The sequence below is a fragment of the Podarcis pityusensis genome, assembly GCF_964106645.2.
Source record: "Podarcis pityusensis genome assembly, chromosome: 9".
Taxonomy (NCBI): Eukaryota; Metazoa; Chordata; class Lepidosauria; order Squamata; family Lacertidae; genus Podarcis; species Podarcis pityusensis.
Genome location: NC_138034.1, coordinates 64,460,686 through 64,480,574, shown reverse-complemented (window position 1 = coordinate 64,480,574; position 19,889 = coordinate 64,460,686). Strand labels below are relative to the sequence as shown.

At 45.4% G+C, this 19,889-nt stretch overlaps 1 protein-coding gene across 1 annotated transcript in view; it reads right to left on the bottom strand.

The window, feature by feature from the left end:
* Window positions 1–18,145, bottom strand: part of HPSE (heparanase) — a 28,219-nt gene extending 10,074 nt beyond the window's left edge. Inside the window, exons 1-8 of the mRNA XM_081020916.1 lie at window positions 17,879–18,145; window positions 10,091–10,236; window positions 7,442–7,576; window positions 4,933–5,103; window positions 3,599–3,770; window positions 3,130–3,177; window positions 1,942–2,035; window positions 1,709–1,815 (exon numbers count right to left, since the gene is read on the bottom strand). Coding sequence (XP_080877042.1) covers window positions 1,709–1,815; window positions 1,942–2,035; window positions 3,130–3,177; window positions 3,599–3,770; window positions 4,933–5,103; window positions 7,442–7,576; window positions 10,091–10,236; window positions 17,879–18,084 — 1,079 coding nt within the window. The 5' untranslated portion in view covers window positions 18,085–18,145. The remainder of the gene's footprint in view (window positions 1–1,708; window positions 1,816–1,941; window positions 2,036–3,129; window positions 3,178–3,598; window positions 3,771–4,932; window positions 5,104–7,441; window positions 7,577–10,090; window positions 10,237–17,878) is intronic.
* Between the last annotated feature and the right edge of the window lie 1,744 nt (window positions 18,146–19,889).

The following is a 19,889-nucleotide window of genomic DNA, read 5'->3' as shown; positions in this document are numbered from 1 at the left end:
TGGGAAATATGAACAAATCTGGATGGATTCAGGATGAACGCTCATGGTTGTACAGGCAACAACCTATTGGCGCATAATTGTGCACATGCGCATGGCACCGGACCTGGAAAAGACCCTAAAACACCACTAAAGGGTGGAGCGGGGGAGAGGCAGAATGTTTTCTGTGGTTCCCACTGATGTGTTGGGGGGGTTGTGCAAGCAGATCAGGACGTAAGAGGAGCCTGCTGGCTTAGATCAGTGGCTCATCTGGTCTGGCATCCTGTTCTCACAATGGCCAACCGGATGCCTCTGGGAAGCCTAAAAGCAGAACCTGAGCACAAGAGCCCTCTTTCCTCCTGTGGTTTCTGTGGGACTCCTTTACTGCCCTTTCTACACGAACTGCTGTGCAATTCTGATTGATTGCTTTACTCTTGGCGTCCGGCACGCTCCCCTGCACTCCTCTGCAGGTCGTAAAGCAATTAGCAGAATTGCACAGCAGTTCGTGTAGAAAGGGCAGTAAAGGAGTCCCACACGTTTCTTCTTTCCTAATAGCACTTTATTTGCTCAAAAGTAGCATATTTACAATCCAGAAACACCATCTGATTGAAGCTGCATTTTGCGTCCTTCTCTCAGCTTGCAGCTGTGTAACAAAACTGCTTTCACTTTTCACTCACACTCACAGCATTCCAAGCTGCTTTCGTCACGTCCTGGCTTACTTCCCTTGTAAGCGCCTCCTCTCAGCCTCGAGACACAGAAGGTTAACCCTTCACTACACCCAACAGTTTCCAGCAACTGGTACTCAGAAACATTACTGCAGAATATAGCCACCATAGCTACTAGACATGAATAGCTTTATGGGCATCAATGATCACAACAGCTTCTCCTGTTTGATCAAAGGAAGGGCTTCTAGGGCATTGGTAGAGAAATCCGCTCCACTTCCCAGTGGGGAGGAGTTGCGGTGGACCACGTGGCCACCCACTCCCCACCGGGGGATCTCGGTCATGTCAGAGCCCGGCCAGCCAATCCGCTGGCCGGGGGTGTGTGGCTGGGACTGTTTAAATCAGAGGTGCGAGCCAGAGGGCTTCCTCTTTGGCTCTCTTCCTCAATCACCTGCCCTCCCTCCCTATTTTGCAGGTTTAGGCACTGGCCTTGTTGTGGACCTCGCTTGGTCGCCATTGAGGGGCCTGGTAGGAATTTTTCCACTTGGCAAATTGGCACTGGCCATGTGGTTTTTGCCTACCTCGTAGCAATCGTCACAACTTTGTTAGGGTTGCTGTTAGGCATTGTTTGACCTTGTGATGGGGGAGGGGAGGTGTGGCCATCACCTGCCCCTCCAAGCTTAAGGGTATTCCGTTAAAGGAATCTGGGGGTGTTGATCTTGTCCAAAGCCCGGGTCGGGGGCTAGGGCCATGACACAACCCCGACAGGAACACCAGGGGGAGCTTGAGTTGGTCTGCATCGACAGGGCTCTCCCTTCCGGTGGTTTACCCTTACCGGACTTCCTGCGCATCAGGCAGGAGTCAGATATAGTCGGGTCCATTCAATGCCTAAGCCAATACAGCTCACATTCTGTAATCAATAAAGTTGTGGCCAAATTTGCCCAGTAACATAAACCTAATATCCGTGTCCTTGTGCAAGGGGGTGGCTATGGGGTCTTGACACGCAACAAGATCCTGGTATTCCACAGAAGGAAAGCAGAGCTCGTGGGAACGTATATTATTTTACTTACATAAAACCAGCGAGATACGTATTGGACAGCTGAGGAGCACCCCCTCCATAGGCTGAACTAGTTTCTCCCAGCCAAACTTTCTTGCCTGGGACAGTGTCGTCAACAAGCTAGAGAATGTGAAATCAAAGCATAGAAAGGTGAGTCAATTCAGGGACTTGAGCCTGGGAGATTGGCAACTTTAAATTAGGAGGAATAGATGAGCTGCCCAGCCACCTACACAGACTCCCGATTACCTGGAGTTCTTCTTGTACGGCTGTAATGAAAGTGTCCAGCACATCAGGGCTCAGGAAATCCTCTCTGGTAGCAGTTCGGCCATTCAGATAATAGCTGCAAAATCGAGATATTTGACATAAGTCCACCCATAATTTACACCGGTGCTGGAAAAGGCTCTTGTGTTGATACAAGAAGTCCTGCACAATTTGGGTGCATAAGTCCTATTAGAGATCACCCGGAAGAGAGCTGATAGGTGTCCATTTTGTTACAGAAGCCCAAATTACCTCAACAAGAAGTCGGGCATTTAATGTCACGGTGGAACACTCTCCTAGCACAGAAGTGACAGCCACCCTTGCTTTCTGACTTTCAAGCATCTGTCATGGATGCTTTAGCTGAGATTCCTGCATTGCAGAGGGGTGGACAAGATGACCCGCAGGATCCCTTACAATTCTATGAGTCTATTCTATGATACATTCTTGAGTAGCCAGTCATTTCAATTATTGTTCTGTAGTGCTTTTAATGGTTTTTTTATGTTTTAATACACTAGCCTGATATTTTGTGAGGGCAGCATATACAGTATTTTTCGCTCTATAGGACGCACTTTTTCCCCTCCAAAAATGAAGCGGAAATGTGTGTGCTTCCTATGGAGCGAATGCAGGCTTTCGCTGAAGCCAAGAGAGCAAGAGGGGTCGGTGCGCACTGACCCCTCTCACTCTCCAGGCTTCAGGCAGCTATCCGCAAGCCTTTGGAGCCCAGTGGGAGTTCCCGCTGCACTCGGAAGGCTTGCGGATAGCTGCCTGTTCTGGGGGCTGGGGTTGGGGGAATATTTTTTTTTCTTTATTCCCCCCCCCCCTAAAAACTAGGTGCACCCTATGGTCCAGCGCGCCCTATGGAGCGAAAAATACAGTACATACTTTTAGAAACAAACAAAAACAAAATGGTTTTCCTCCTGGTTTTCTTCATATTTTCTCCGCAGTTATCATCGACTTAATATTTCTCTGAACTAGGCGTATGCTAAGAAAAGCCCTGCTGGATCAGGCAAAGCATCCATTTTGTTGAGCATCTTGCTTTCAAAATGGCAGGACAGTTCCCCCAAAAAGACCTGAGCACAACAGCACTGTTCCCTCCTGCAGTTTCTGGTAAATGTTTTGACACATGCTGCCGTAATGCCTGGGTAACGAGTTGCTGAATATGAACTCAGTACTTACTGATGCCATGTGACAGAATCAATTACTTTTCCTCCTGATTTCAGGAAGCTGCAAAACAACAAGGGTTAAATTTACTACCTCCTCTGCTTTTCCTCAAATTCTAAGGGAGCTACAAAACTGTGGGAACTGTAATCCAGCAAAACAGACGTTGGAACATATAAATTTAGGAAGCTGCCTTAGAATGATTAGCTATACTCCGTATTATACTTTTTAGACATCCAGATCAGTATTGGGTCTGTGGTTTTGCTGCTCTGCTCTACTGTAACCTTGTCCATTTTGTCTCAGAAACAACATTTTATCTAAACTGCAAAGAAAATTGCGCCCTGCCCAGGCCTAGCGATCTCAATCAGCATTAAGGCAACAAATCACGGCTAAAGCCAACAATGGTTATTTGTTATGTTCTGAAGTGGGGCAGAATATTGCATTGTTGATCTATCAAGTCAAATGATGCTGGTGATTTTATTTTTACCTCCTTAGCAACTTCTGAGTATGCTTCCGAGGTTGACCTACATCAGGCCCATAGAGCTTGGCATTTCTGTAGCTGCTGTAGCTGTCCAACAGCTGACGTAGTTGTATGAAGTCCTGTCCTAGCTGGGAGCCATCGATATAAATGCCAGACTTCTTCCTGAAGCTGTTGGGCTCTGTAGAAAGCGTAAACATCCTTAGATGGCTCTCAAAGCTGTGTGACTCATTCAGAATTTGCACAGTGGCAGTAATCAACCAGAAGTACAGAATGTTAAATATCAAACTTTACTATTCCAAAGGAACATTTGGAACTAAAGATATGTGAGACTCAGTTTTATCTAAGGGGTAAGGCGGTATCTCAGATTACCTGAGCATCTAAACTGTGATGGATTTTTTCCCTTTCTTTCACTGAATTGCTTTCCATTAAACCAGAGCTTTCCAAACTGTGTGTTGAGAGACATTAATGTGTCCTCCCAGGGCTAGAAATGGGTTAGTTTAACCTCCGGTTTGCTAATAAAACTGAATTACAGTGTCGCAAAATGATGCTGAGACCATATAATAGTGGTTCTGAAAGACCTACATTGGCTCCCAGTACATTTCCGAGCACAATTTAAAGTGTTGGTGCTGATCTTTAAACCCCTAAAAGGCCTTGGTCCAGTATACCTGAAGGAGTGTCTTCACCTCATCGTTCTGCCCGGACACTGAGGTCCAGCTCCGAGGGCCTTCTGGCAGTTCCCTCACTACGAGAAGTGAAGCTATAGGGAACCGGGCAGAGGGCCTTCTCGGTAGTGGCACCCACACTGTGGAACACCCTCCCATCAGATGTCAAGGAAATAAACAACTATCTGACTTTTAGAAGACATCTGAAGGCAGCCCTGCTTAGGGAAGTTTTTAATGTTTGATGTTTTATCGCTTTTTTAATTAATATTCTGCTGGGAGCTGCCCAGAGTGATTGGGGAAACCCACCCAGATGGGTGGAGTATAAATAAATAGATGATGATGATGATTATGCATGTCTAAAAAGTGTATCACCAACATGAAATGTTTGGAAAGCTCTGCATTAAACATTTCAAAGCGATGTAACAATTTATTTTGTTGTTGCTGCTGTCTTCTGTCCTGGAGGCATCACTTCACAAAGCTGTGAGGGGTGCATAAAATCATTGTGTTAAAAAAATAAAAATAAAAAAATAAAAAATAAATCCTTGACATGGCATGTAATTTTGCAGGGCTGAATTTAGGGAAGAGGAGCTTATGGGTTTTCTTCCCTCTCCCCCTTTGCCCCCCCAATATGTATTTGCGTACTGCCAACACAAGAGCACGCTCAAATCTGAAACCTACCATTCCCAAGTTCCCAATCCATGTCGTAATTCTGGGATTCAGTATAATTCAAAATCAGCTGGGCGTTTGAGCTGTCCCACTGGTTGCCTCTCCTCAGCAAAGCGTTGAGTCCAAAGATCAGGTGCAGATTGGCGCAGCGTGCAAAGTCGTACAGAATATCCACTGTACTTCCTGTGAGCAGGTGGGAAAATAAGGACAAAGGGTCATGTTACGAGGAGGAAATCCCAGGAAAAAACTCCTCCCCACCGGAATCCTAGGTCAGAAAAATCATCTCACTGGAGAAGGTCCACCAGCGAAGATGAATCACAAAATCATAAAAATGTAGAGTTGGAAGGGACCTACAGTGGCTGCTTAAAATAATAAAAAAAATTGCACGAACCACAGTTATACATTTTTCTTATCCTCTAGTTTGGCCCAAGTTCGCACAGTCTGAAACAGCATCTAACAAATGTGTGGATATTGGGGTGGAAGCAGCAACTGCGAAGTTCGTTATATACAGTTGTGAAAAGAAGATTAATGCATAGGGTTACATGTTGTAAAGTTTAATTGCAGTCCAGAGTCCAGAAAAAAAGTATTTGTAATTTTCTGCTTGTTATTCTTTTTTCTCTTAAAAAAGAATATCTTTTGTTGCAGATTGGGGGAGACCCAATTATTAATTAAATTAATAAATGGTAGGATTTCTGATTATGTGGAGTATTGAAGGGAAGATTGCAGGCCAATGGGAAAGCATAGGCTAAGCTTCCTTTTCAACCCAGGTCTTCTCCTGGGATTGAGGCGTTAACATGACAAAAGGTGTTGATTCCTGTAAGAGCAGGGTGGCCAACTCTCAAGAGACTGCGATCTACTTTCAGAATTAAAAACTACCCCTTACATTTACAGAGCAAAATATCCTCTTGAATTACGTATATATCCAGCACATGGAACCTTACAAAAGGACAATGTGAGTGGACTCTCCATGCCCTTATCACAGCAAAAAGACTGATACTGATGAATTGGAAAAATAAAAATGCGGCTCCCTTCTACGATTGGATTGAAGACTTATACAAACTCACAACATATGAACAACTTGCGAACAAAAGGCAGACTTGCCATGGACAAATTCAATGATATTTGGAATCCGTTCTTACAAATACTGTACAGTGGTGCCCTGCAAGACGAATGCCTCGCAAGATGAAAAACCCGCTAGACGAAAGGGTTTTCCGTTTTTCGATGCGCTTCGCAAGACGAATTTCCCTATGGGCTTGCTTCGCAAGACGAAAACGTCTTGCAAGTCTTGCGATTTTTTTCACTCCCCCCCTTTTTCTAAGCCGCTAAGCCTTTAATAGCCGCTAAACTGCTAATAGCGCTAATCCGCTAAGCCGCTAATAGGGTTGCTTTGCAAGACAAAAAAACCGCTAGACGAAGAGACTCGCGGAACAGATTATTTTCGTCTTGCGAGGCACCACTGTAATAGGCTAAGATCTGGCGAAGCACAACAACTTTGTAAAATATACAGTTTTGGGTTCCCACACCCCTCCCTTTATTTTCCCTTCTACACAGGTTCTGTTTCTCGTTTTATTTCTCTCTCTTTTATTTACGTCTCACCATGTTTAGTACACATATATTTATGTACTTTTTGAATTGTCAATAAAGATGGTAAACAATAATTAAAAAGAAAGATTCAGGAGACACCTACCCCAAATGAGCTGGTGCTATACACAAAGCTCCACAAGAAGATTGCCACAAGAAGGTTTCAAAGAGCAGCTATTTTGTGCTCAATAAACAGGTTCTCTGGAAGCCTCCAGATCCAGTTTTTTCCTTACACTCAACAGCTACTCATTGTCTTAGCCCTGTTCTTGCAGTTTTAGTACCATCGTCGACTTGCATACATAGATGGTGCCTCTTTTCCTCTCCATTAGGAGAGGGGCAAGAACCAGAGAACCCGCCATTGCTGCAGGAGGGTATTCAGCAAGGGAGGACATGACAAGGAGGCCCTTTGGAGCAGCAGTTATGCCAGGAGTCACATGTACTCCTCTTGTTATTGGTTTGCTTATCCCTAAAGGTAAAGGTGGGGTGGGTGGTGCTGTGGTCTAAACCACTGAGCCTAGGGCTTGCTGATCAGAAGGTCGGCAGTTTGAATCCCCACGATGGGGTGAGCTCCCGTTGCTCGGTCCCTGCTCCTGCCAACCTAGGAGTTCAAAAGCACGTCAAAGTGCAAGTAGATAAATAGGTACCACTCTGGTGGGAAAGTAAATGGCATTTCCGTGCGCTGCTCTGGTTCGCCAGAAGCGGCTTAGTCATGCTGGCCACATGACCCGGAAGTTGTACTCCGGCTCCCTTGGCCAATAAAGCGAGATCAGTGCCGCAACCCCAGAGTCATCCACGACTGGACCTAACGGTCAGGGGTCCCTTTACCTTTAAATGTAAAGGTAATTAGCAGAGCTCATTAAGTTTCCAGACCCCGTCATTTTCAGCAAACAGCGAAGAGAGAGACCTTCCAATTAGCGCGTGGTGATTGCAGGCGTCTTACGCGTAATGGTTGTGTTTCGGGGCCTCTTCCTGGATTCCTCCCAGAGGATGACCATTTCCTGGAAAGGCCACTGAGACTGCAGTTGCTCTATGACGTCCATAGGCGTCGATCTGAATCCACAGACATCTGCAGCATCTGTGGCAGCAGAGAGAGAAGGAGAGAGAAAGAAAGAAAACACACAACAGTGATCAGTGTTTCAGGGCGATAATCTCACCAGCAGGAACAGGGAACCTTTTGAAGTCCAAGGGGCGTATTCCCTTATGAGGAACCTCCCAGACACCCCAGAGCTTGGTGTTAAAAACACCAAGGTCACAGGTTCGATCCCTGTATGGCCCACTTGCATATTCCTGTATTGCAGGAGGCTGGAATAATGACCCTCAGGGTCCCTCCCAACTTTAATAATAATAATAATAATAATAATAATAATAATAATAATATAATATTTATTATTATTATTATTTATTATTATTTATACCCCTCCCATCTGGCTGGGTTTCACCAGCCATTCTGGGCGGCTTCCAACAGAATATTAAAATACAATAGTCTATTAAACATTAAAAGCTTCCCTAAAGAAATATATAATAATAAGCGTACGTTCATTTGTAAAAAAGGAATATACAACAGGATAGACAGGAAGTCTAGTGTGTTGGTATGTATATGATTTGGGGGGGATTGTTTTTGTTTTTTCTCTTTGTTCTTTCTTTTTTTTGTTTCATTTCCTTTCTAAGTATATAAAATTTGTATATAATTTTTGTATACATGTTGGAAATTATATTATAGTAAGTCCTGTAATGTAATATGACATTTACCAATGTAATAAAAGAATGTTAACAAATAAATAAAATGCAAATTCTAATTTTTTTTAAAAAAAAATAAACATTGAAAGCTTCCCTAAACAGGGCTGCCTTCAGATGTCTTCTAAAAGTCTGGTAGTTGTTTTTCTCTTTAATATCTTGTGGGTGTTTATTACTTATTTACAGTTCTATGAAATGCAATCGAGTATTGGAACGCTGCAATAATGTCAAAAAAATTGCAATTTAAAAAATCGATAGATCCATCGACTAAAATCTGACTCTAAACTCATCAAAACTTCTTTCAGTTCGCAGTCCTATCCAATATGGATTTTCCCGAATTCTTCGGGGCAAGACCATCCCCTAGCAAAGAGTATCAGTTGCCTGATAGTCTTGGAAAGAACCAGCAGCACTGTCAAGGATTGTGTTAATTTTGCTTTATCTCGTGTGCAGAGTGCCTGGGGGAGGCCCTTGCAAAAGACGCCAAGAGGCCCTGTGTAAGAATACAGCCTTGTCAGCAGCTCCCAGTGCCAGAAACTGGATGAAATTGACATTTACAGTTAGTATAATAGGACTGCTGACACCCATCTATGAAAAGCCTGTGCAGAGGTTCTAGAACAGATAATATTCCCCCCCCCCCCACTTGGCCTCACAGATTGATAGCAACCATTAATGCCACTAACAGAGGGAGCCTGGCTTTTGTTGTTTCAGCCAACTCAGGAGAGAGCAGGTTTTCCTGTGCTCAGTTTTCCTTGCGGAAAAGCTGCCTCCCTAATTTCCTAAAGCGAAAGGTGCCGGGTGTCGGGGTAACCTGAAAGCCAAGGCAGGCCTGAGGAGCCTATATCTGAGTCAGACAAATGGTCTCTCTAGTTCAGTGTTGTCTACTCTGACTGGCAACAGCTCTCCAGGGTTTTAGGTACTGTTAACGGAGAAATCTGAGGGCTCCCTTGGACAAAAAACAAGGACACCAGCCAGGAATACCAGAGCAAAACAGCAGCCAGTAGGCTTGGTCTTTATTGAAGACTGTCGCGACAGGACTCCCACCTGCCACCAGGTGAAACAAGATGGAAGCCCCGAACAAAAGAGAACCCAGAAGGTTGACGGTTCAAATCCCCGCAATGGGGTGAGCTCCCGTTGCTGGGTCCCAGCTCCTGCCAACCTAGCAGTTCGAAAGCACGTCGAAGTGCAAGTAGATAAATCCAGGTCCAGTCGTGGTCCAGTCGTGGTCGACTCTGGGGTTGCGGCGCTCATCTCGCTTTATTGGCCGAGGGAGCCGGCATACAGCTTCCGGGTCATGTGGCCAGCATGACTAAGCCGCTTCTGGCGAACCAGAGCAGTGCACGGAAACGCCATTTACCTTCCCGCCGGAGCAGTACCTATTTATCTACTTGCACTTTGACGTGCTTTCAAACTGCTAGGTTGGCAGGAGCAGGGACCGAGCAACGGGAGCTCACCCTGTCGCAGGGATTCGAACCGCTGACCTTCTGATCAGCAGGTCCTAGGCTCTGTGGTTTAACCCACAGCGCCACCCATGTCCCAACCCCCGCAACCTATACATACATTTTGATACCTACATGTATCTACATTTTGATACCTTCCTCTTGTGTAGAGGCAATACCATTGAGACTGCATAATGATCCACACTTGGAAAATGAATCTGCTTTTTGCATAGAGGATGGTGTCAACTAGTTTTTATGCTGAATATTCTTCATGATCTATCACTCTTTCATCTCTGAAAATCAAAGGCATTCATAATTGCTTTTGCCACCCAATGCCCATCTACTCTGACTCTGTGCTTGGGTGAGACTTGCTCATGTGTAAGTGTGCTGCAGCTTGCAACCTTTTGGCTCCAACCTACCTTGTTTAGCCAGCAAATTCTGACAAACCTCTTCCTCTGCCGTTGGTTTCTCTTCAGGATCAAAGATCAAGAAGTCTGTCTTGGTGCCGCCAAATCTCACGAAGCCAGGAGATAAACCTCGCGCCAATGTGCGCAGTTTCGTAGAGCTGGGAAAGTGAGAATGCAGAGAAATTGAAAGGAAACACCTTTTCATCCTGTTGGCTTTGATTTGTCATCATCCATTCAGCTCATTCAGTTCATATCAGGCGCTTCTAGACTGTGGCAATTTTGGGTGGGGTTCAATCACAACTTGGTAAATTAAGGCAGTGCAATTCAAGCTGATTTGGAGCTTTCGTGAAATGAACCTGCTTCCCCAAACAATTAGAGTTTTTGTGATAAGGAAAGCAATGGAAAAGCAAGCTGGAAAGTGTAGGATAACACCAAGTTTGACACAACATCATCTAACCTCCCCAGAAACAAATCAGAATAAATGCTCAATAAACAGGCCAACCAGAGGTGCCCTTATTCTCTGCTCAGTAGTTCCAGAAACTATGTGTGGTACCCAAGTATCAGCCTACCGCTCCACAGTCTTGGTGCTGCACGTGTAGAATTCAGCTGGGAGTAAGATGGGGACAAAACTGGAATGAGCTGTTTGCCATTAGCTCTGGCGCCATCTGCTGTTGGCCTCCCCACCTTCTGCCCTATCAGTCGCCTATGGGACCAGTTTCCTCTGTGTGTTAGAGAGCTGGGAGGGAAGATACGCCTGGAGATCCAGTCTTAGATCTCCCACATTGTGTGTGGTTTGGTGCTGAGCAATCTCCTCCAGTCTGAAGTGTTTAATTGAACACGGCTGTTGGAACAGAAAGCGAAGAGAACCACTAGGAGGATTTCCTTTGCCAAGCCTGACACAGCAGTGGCCTGTGACTCATCATGTGTTCAACTTTCTTTCTCTTTTGCCCATGTGCAATATTTGTAACTCTAAATATAAAGACGGCATACAGAAATTTTAAGAGTTTCAAAGCTTGCGCCAGCAATTTGAGCATCACATGAAAGGCTCTCTTCAAAGCAAACTTCTTGTGTCTGTTTAAGAAAGGAAGAGCAGCAAAATGCAGACAAAGTTTCAAGCTCTCCTGCCTGCTATATTTACTGACAATATACCACTATGGGTTTGATGTCTTTTAAACATCCCTGCTAAAGATATTTCCTCTCCCCAGGGCTTAATCTGGATCAGGATTCAGCAGAATTCAGCTCCAGAATCTGTTTCTATCACCAGCGTCCAGAGTATCTGAAAGAATAACAACAAGCAATGCCTCTGGGCATGTGTGGAGTGCACTTCCCTTCGCTGCCAGGTAACTGCAGCCTGGTCTACTCACTCGGGATTAAGAACCATGGAGCTAGGCCATTTATTTGAACTATATTAGAGATTCTCTAATACTTTGTCATATGGTAAAACTGTTACTGGACTGGAGTAGATTAGTGGTGGTGGTGCATTGCATCAGGCACAGCTGTCAACTTTTCCCTTTTCTTGTGAGGAATCCTATTCGGAATAAGGGAATTTCCCTTAAAAAAAGGGAAACGTTGACAGCTATGGCATCAGGTGAGATCTCTCCTGATCCCTACGTGATAGGAATTTTGAGGTCTTAGATATATGTTAAATGTTCATAAGTGTACCAACCAAGCATGTACATAGACCAGCACAGGAAGACCAACCTGAAACCATTTTTGATTCCCAAACTGACCAAATGTTTTCTCTGCAAGGTCAAAGGAAAATGGAAAAGCCTCCCCATTGTCTTTTCCTTCACAAATCCTGTCTTAAGATATGAACAGGGTGTGAGGCTGTGACCTGGACTCAGGAACTAAGACTGGCCAGGCTCCCCAGGCAATCCAATCAAGTGACCATTAAACAGGTAACCTGTCAGACGAGATAAACAAGTCACTTAGATTTCTGCTGTAGACCGCCTTTTCTGTGATGTAGGTATGATGTATCTGGGGGTTATGGTCTTGGGTTACACGCCTTCTGTGATGTATGTATGATGTTTGGAGGGGTGGTCTTGAGCTCCAGGGCAGGGAATTTAAAATGTCTATATAAGGCCTTGCGCACCATTGTTCTAGGTTCCTCCTCCCTCCTGCATGTGGTGAGGGGAGCACCCTGTTGCAACAAATCAATAAAGATGAGGCTTACTAGCTGCTTTGCTTCTCAATATTCTCTGGTTGGCCTCTGTTATTTTTTCCTACCAATAGGGAACCTACATAAAGGACTCTATATGGGCTCTTGGATACCCCATAAAGGAAAAAGGGCAGATTTTGTTTACAACACCTACACACAGAAAAAATAGCATATCAAGGACAAAGTTTTGCAAGAACCCTTTTTCTAGTTTTCCCTGTTATTTTGATGTTTGAATATTATGCTGAAAATGAATGAAATGCAGCTAAAATATTATGTTCGTTTTTCACATGGTGTAGTCCTTCCCCTGCCCACCCCACTAATATTCTTAAGAGGATCTCTTTTCCAGTCTTCAGAGAGCAGCTGGAAGTAGGGAGGCAGAAAAAGGGCCTCCTTTCCTTCCACTCTGCAGTTTTGATCTGAAATTTTCAGCGTAGTACTGCGCCCAGAGCTCAGAAACTGCTCTCGCTAATGAAATTCCCTGTCACAAAATGCGCCCAGAATAGTGGGAGTTTCAAACGCTGCTTGTAACGTTATAAATGAAATATATATATTTTCTTTCTTTTGTGGGATCAAGCACAAGGCATCAGATATGCGCCTCTCATCAGCTAAATGGCAAATATACAGCAGCTCAGCAGCCACCAACAACTTCCTGGTTGGAGCTGATAAAATACCAGAGTTAAATAAAGGACTCGCTTGATACAAGCGATAACAAGTTTGTTTCTTACTCCACTTTTCTTCTGCTTTTGAGAGCCAAGGTTCAAAGGGCGCCCAGCGAAAGAACATGGAAATGAAAACTATTTCCATTGTACACGAAGAAATGCTAGGAGGCTGTGTAAAATTGAGGAACAAAGATATAAGGAGTGTGCAGATTCATTACATAATATGAAATACAGTTTGACATATTTGGCATGTTTCTAGACCTCAGGATGGTAAATGGGAGCATAATAATCTGTAGCCGATGTTACAGAAAGGGGTGATCCCCAGAGTCAATACTCAGAGTAGACCCATTAAAATCAAGGAGTTCAAGTTATCAAAGTCCATTGATTGCAATGGGTATACTCTGGGTATTGACTCAGTTGCGTAGAACACAATACACGGATATTAGTGATTCTGCCAAAGTGGAAATAACAGACTTGGCATATGAATTCTCACAGTATTGAGCTGTATTCTGAGCTGAGATCCTGAAATTTGTACTCTGTAATTAAACTGGAGACATGTTAGCATATATGCCAGTTTTGTTCCTGTGTGGTTGGCTTTCATCAGGCTATGCTTCCAAAGCCAGTAGCCACTGTTAGCACATGCTCAGAAGCTAATCGTTTTAACTCCTTCCTTTTGAATGGGGGGAAAAAACTCCCTTTATTTACTTTCCAGAAGGGGAGCTGTGTTAAATCTCTTGCAGCAAAAACTAATAATAATAATAATAATAATAATAATAATAATAATAATTTATTTATACCCCGCCCATCTGGCTGGGTTTCCTCAGCCACTCTGGGTGGCTCCCAACAGAACATTAAAAACACAATAAGAGATCAAACATTAAAAACTTCCCTAAACAGGGCTGCCTTCAAATGTCATCTAAAACTCAGATAGTTGTTTATTTCCTTGACATCTGACGGGAGGGCGTTCCACATGGCGGGTGCCGGTGCCATTTCCCCATCACATCATCGACTGCAAAAATCCAGTTATAATGTTTCTAAGTGAATTTTTTTGTGCTAGAGTGACAGAGTGCTTGAATCTACTTCAGTTGTGCAAACCTAAATTCGCAGCATGTGTTCTTGAATCCCTCCTGCAAAAGAGTAACTGTCTGGAGGCACCCAGACAGATGCCACAAACCTTCTTCTAAATGTGCTTGAAATGTTAAAATTGGAATGTTTTTGGAGAGCAATACCTGGGTTCCTGTTGGAGAATCAATTGGCTTGGAAACGCCATGTCTTATCTGTGTTCAGCTAGCACAGCAGTGATCTGTCCAGTGTGGCACAGTGGTTAAAATGTCTGACATTTGAGACATAGGATGAAATCCCCATTCAGCAACAAAGCTCAGTGGGAGACCCTGGGCCAGCTGGTATCTCTCAGTCTAGCCTACCCCACAGGGTTGTTGAGAGGAAAACCATGTACACTACACCCTGAGTTCCATGAAGAAAAGCCAGGATAAAAAAAATAAAACAGAGTAAATAAATATCTTTGCTACCTCTGCCTCTTGTGAATCCTGCAGCCAGGAGATTTCTCTGGTGGTTACCAGTAATGTTTTTTAAAAAATAAAAACCATGGCTTATTTGGCTTTGCATGTATGAAAACCTCCTATCCTGTACTGCTCATGGCTTGAAACTCTGCTCTGGGAAATACAGTAGGGTTGCTATACCTCCGAAATTTCCCGGACATAGCCAGGATTTGGCCATCGGAAACAGTGTCCAGGCAGAAATCCCAGTAATGTCCGGGGAAATCTGGATGTATGGCAACCCATGTCGTAAGTGTAAAATTTGGTGGTTGTTGTTTTTTTTAAAGTGAAAAAGTATTTTCACTTTTTGAAATATGGCAACCCTAGAATACAGCGCCTCTGCTCCAACCACCCCTTTACCCCTTTACAATACCCAAATTGCACTGAAGAAGAAGAGGAGTTTGGATTTGATATCCCGCTTTATCACTACCCTAAGGAGTCTCAAGGGACGCGGGTGGCACTGTGGGTTAAACCACAGAGCCTAGGACTTGCTGATCAGAAGGTTGGTGGTTCGAATCCCCGCGACAGGGTGAGCTCCCATTGCTCGGTCCCTGCTCCTGCCAACCTAGCCGTTCAAAAGCACGTCAAAGTGCAAGTAGATAAATAGGTACTGTTCCGGCGGGAAGGTAAACGGCGTTTCCGTGCGCTGCTCTGGTTTGCCAGAAGCGGCTTAGTCATGCTGGCCACATGACCCGGAAGCTGTACGCTGGCTCCCTTGGCCAGTAAAGCGAGATGAGCGCCACAACCCCAGAGTCAGCCACGGCTGGACCTAATGGTTAGAGGTCCCTTTACCTTTAGCTTTAAGGAGTCTCAAAGCAGCTAACAATTCCCTTTCCCTTCCTCCCTCACAACAAACACTCTGTGAGGTGAGTGAGGCTGAGAGACTCCAGAGAGAAGTATGACTAGCCCAAGGTCACCCAGCAGCTGCATGTGGAGGAGCGGGGAAGCGAACCTGGTTCACCAGATTACGAGTATACTGCTCTTAACCACTACACCACATTGTATGAATTAATGTGCAAAAAATATTGCAAGTCAACTGAGGACTCTTCCTTTTGAGAGAAAAAAGAGCATGTGATCTTCCTTTTGAGCCTCCGACACTTTGGTGCTTTGCAAGCCAATGTTGACATCACCAACCCAAATCAGAGGCGGTTGAGCAAGTGGCCAGGCAGCCCCAAAATCTATACAGTGCTTTTAGCTGCTCCAAGGCTAACTACAAGAAGGTATATAGGCTGCACTTAACAAAAAACAACAACAACAACATATGTCTTGATGCATTTTAAAACTGCTGGAATGCAGCTACGTGTAGCAGAAAGAGATGTCAGCTATCTCAGCAGCAAGGGGAAACAGGATTCTCCCGGCATATCTCACCAGCCAAAGCACCCGGAGCGAACCACAGGAAACGTCAAAGCGAAAATGGTCAGATAATTAAAAGTGCATTTGAACTCCTTAATCCCATGGATGCCAACTCATTCATCCTTGCCACCCTACAGCCAGAGGGTAAAGTGGCAACTAGGAAAGGACGAAAGTGTCACAGGTTGAGTCTTATAAAGAAAAACAATGACAATGTGCCTATAAAAAGGCCATGGAAGGCAGGGGTCACATGTGCACGATAGAATCCTAGAGTTGGAAGGGATCCTGAGGATCATCTAGTCCAACCCCCTGCAATGCAGTGTGATAGGAATTTTGAGGTCTTGGACATATGTTAAATGTTCATAAGTGTACCAACTAAGCACGTACATAGATCAGCACAGGAAGACCGACCTGAAACCATTTTTGATTCCCAAACTGACCAAATGTTTTCTCTGCAAGGTCAAAGGAAAATGGAAAAGCCTCCCCATTGTCTTTTCCTTCACAAATCCTGTCTTAAGGGCACATTTAAGATATGCATAGGGTGTGAGCCTGTGACCTGGGTCAGGAACTAAGTCTTTATCATTACAAAAGACTGGCCAGGCTCCCCAGGCAATCCAATCAAGTGATCATTAAACAGGTAACCTGTCAGACGAGATAAACAACGCACTCAGATTTCTGCTGTAGACTGCCTTTTCTGTGATGTAGGTATGATGTATTTTGATGCAATTATTTTTAAATGGGTTTTAGCAACTGCTGTGGTGGCAAGTGTAGGATTCCACATTAATTAACCCTATTTATCTAGTGAGATCTAATGCGCTCTAAGGTTACAATTTACAATCCTAAACTCTGAACCTTTAGGATCAAGGTCTGCAGGCTACAGAATAAATATACAGCCCTGCCAACTCAAGGTTGGGTCAGGCCAAGGAGGGGCCCTTCTGAATCCCTGGGTTCACATCAAGTACCCGACCTGGCTGACTGCTGGCACAAGGCCTGGAGATAGACCTCCAGGTTTATACAGTCATTACGGGGACCTTTCTAAGAAATCCTTTGCTGCCGCAGCGAGAAATTGAGAAAGAGGCAAGCATATAGCCCAGGGGTAGGCAACTTAAGGCCCATGGGCCGGATCCAGCCCAATCGCCTTCTCAGTCTGGCCCGTGGACGGTCCAGGAATCAGCGTGTTTTTATATGAGTAGAATGTGTCCTTTTATTTAAAATGCATCTCTGGGTTATTTGTGGGGCATAGGAATTCGTTCATTTTTTGCCCCACAATATAGTCTGGCCCACCACATGGTCTGAGGGATGATGGACCAGCCCACGGCTGAAAAAGGTTGCTGACCCCTGATACAGCCCACTGGAGGAACAGTTTGTAGGCAGGAGGAGAACCTGGAAAAACTCCCACTTCAACAGCACTTGAAATCTTGGCAATGTCTACATCTCTTTGCTTCAATTGAAGGACCAGAGACGTCATATTTAAGATGATGTATTGTTTCTACACTGCCATCAGTTTATATGGAATTTTACAGAGTTTCCTAAGGGAAATGTCAAGTTTAGGTCTCTGCCTGCGAGGAGCTTATGTTCTAAATTTGACAGTGCGGTTAGAGACCTTCTGTGCCTCTCATTATATACAGAGTGCCTTTTAACTCTGAGAAAAACAGGCCCCCTCTTCCTAACTAGGAATTATGGGCAAAACTTAGTGCAGAAAGTATTAGCTCGTGGCTGGCATGTTCAGACTTCTATAGCCCTTTAGTTAGAAGAAATTTGGACAAAGCATTTCAAAAAGGGAAGTTTCAGCTGCAGGCAAAAACCAAGCAAGAGATTTTTCAGCTTTGAAACAAGTTTTCACACACCCTCACACATGCAAAACTTCAGGGAAAACCCAGCTTGGGACTTCCATTTTCACTCCCGAACCCTGCACCGAGCTCCGGCAACTTCATCCGCGGCAAAGCAGGCAGCAGCTCGCCAGGTGCAGCTTCCCCCGTTGGTAAACAGCCTACTCGTAAGGCGCAGCGGGCAAGATCCCGCACACACCCCAAAAAGGAGGGCGAAACCAGAAAACGGCGAGCCTGGCGTGACCTACCCCAGGAAAGTGATGAATCTGGGATCCGTGGCTAGGTTGGCATCGATGGTGAGAGACAGGAAAAACGGGCTGACCTCCCTGGCTGGCTGCTCGGGCAGCTGAAAGCTCAGCACGGCCGCCTCGCTTTGGCCGGGATCCGCCCAGGAGCCCCTGATCAGCGGAGCCCGGCAGAGAAGCGCCAGGATAAGTCCCAGCAGCGGCAGCATCCTGCGTCCCTACGCGCGCTTGGAGAGATCGAGAGAAAGGAGACCCTCGCCGGCGCTTGCTCCTCCCGCTGCTATTTCTACTACTGCCACTGAATGCCTGCCTCTGGGAGGTGGTGGAGGAGGAGGAGGAGGAGGGAGCGCGCATTTCTGCGTCCCAAGCGCTGTCCTGCCTCCTGTTGCGGCGTTTTGGGAAAGGCAAGAAACGATCCGCCCTCCGATTCAGTCACCCGACGCGCAAAGACGCGCAGAGGGGACTACCCAGATCAGGCGGCAGAGGCAATCTTGGAGGTGGATGGGGAAGAGTTCCCACCTTCAGGGGGATCCGGCATCAGTCCCCACCCCCCCACGTGCACGCGCGCACGCACACACTCTAGCGAGACCTTAAATGGCTCGCCACCCCCAGGGGACTGAGCTTGAGGATATAGGTGCCATGGCCACCCAGAACAGAGTGCCTCTGGGCATGTACAGAGTGCAGCCCTCAGTAGCAGACTAGCCAAGGTCTAGCTTCACCTGGTGGTGGTGGTGGGTACCCACATACAGCACCCCCCCACACACCTGCAGCATCTGCCCCATAGGAGCCAACTTCTGGGGTTGAGGTCCCTTCAGCCTCCCCCATAAAATACTTGAGGGGAGCGTTTACCCCCCCCCCCAAAGTTGTTGGGCATTGAATGTTTGGTAAGGCATACTCCCAGGAAAACAGGTTTAGGATTGCTGCCTTTTGGAGGGATCAGATTTGGGGCCTGAGGGCAGCCTCAGGGTTGTGAGGATAAAAGAAGACCGCCATGAATAATACGAATAATACCCTGAGCAATTTGGCAGGCAGGTGAGATTAGACACACACACACACACACAGAGAGAGAGAGAGAGAGAGAGAGAGAGAGAGAGAGATTTGCTGCCTCTGCTCATGTTGCTTGCCAGTCCTCCCTATGCCCTCCCTCAATGCCTCACCCCAATATTGTGATTAGGCACCGCAAACCTTCCAATGGGGGCTGTGTGATGACAGCCTTACATTTTTATGAATATAGGAAGATAAACATACAGCATAACAAAAACTGTCTTGGTGGGCCATGATATGAACGCTGGACTTGCTGGCTCTCGAGTTGTGCTGCTCCGTTTTTCATGGATAGGGTTCAAATGATGTTGGAGATAGAATTAATAGGCTTTGAAGCAATCCTATTTATGTTTGCAATTGACTTTTCCCCATGTCCGTTCTCTTCCACGTTTTGTCATTTTCTGTTTCCCACAAGCCACCTAGTTATTAGCAGAGCGAGCATCAGATCTGAATGATAAGACTACAGAGAAAAAGCCTGGGAGAGTGACAACCACAAAGTATGTGTGCATCATATTTCCCCTACACACTTCCTCCAAGGAGATGGTATATATACATGGCTTTTCCTCCTTCCCACTTCATCATCACGACAACCCTGGAAGGTAGGTCTGGCTGAAAGAGTCACTTGCCCATGGACACTGTCTGAACTCTCTGGCTGAAGAGGGACTGGGGTCACCACATCCTAGTCCATGCTACTAACAACAACAGGGAGCGAGGAAAAACGGTTCCCCTTTTTTGCTGCAAATTCTAGTGACCTTTTCAAGAAAACAGGAACCCGTACTTTAGCTCGCATGCATTCAAGTAAAACTTTTGTATGTATCTCCAGGAAATCCACATCCTGTTGACTGGGATACACCTTGCAAATCAGAGCAATTTACATATTTCAGAGCATGAAACAGACTCCTCCTTCTAGTTTAGCATCCTGATTTCAGTGTTTGAGCCTATGCCAGAGGCAGAATGCCTCTGAAAATGCCAA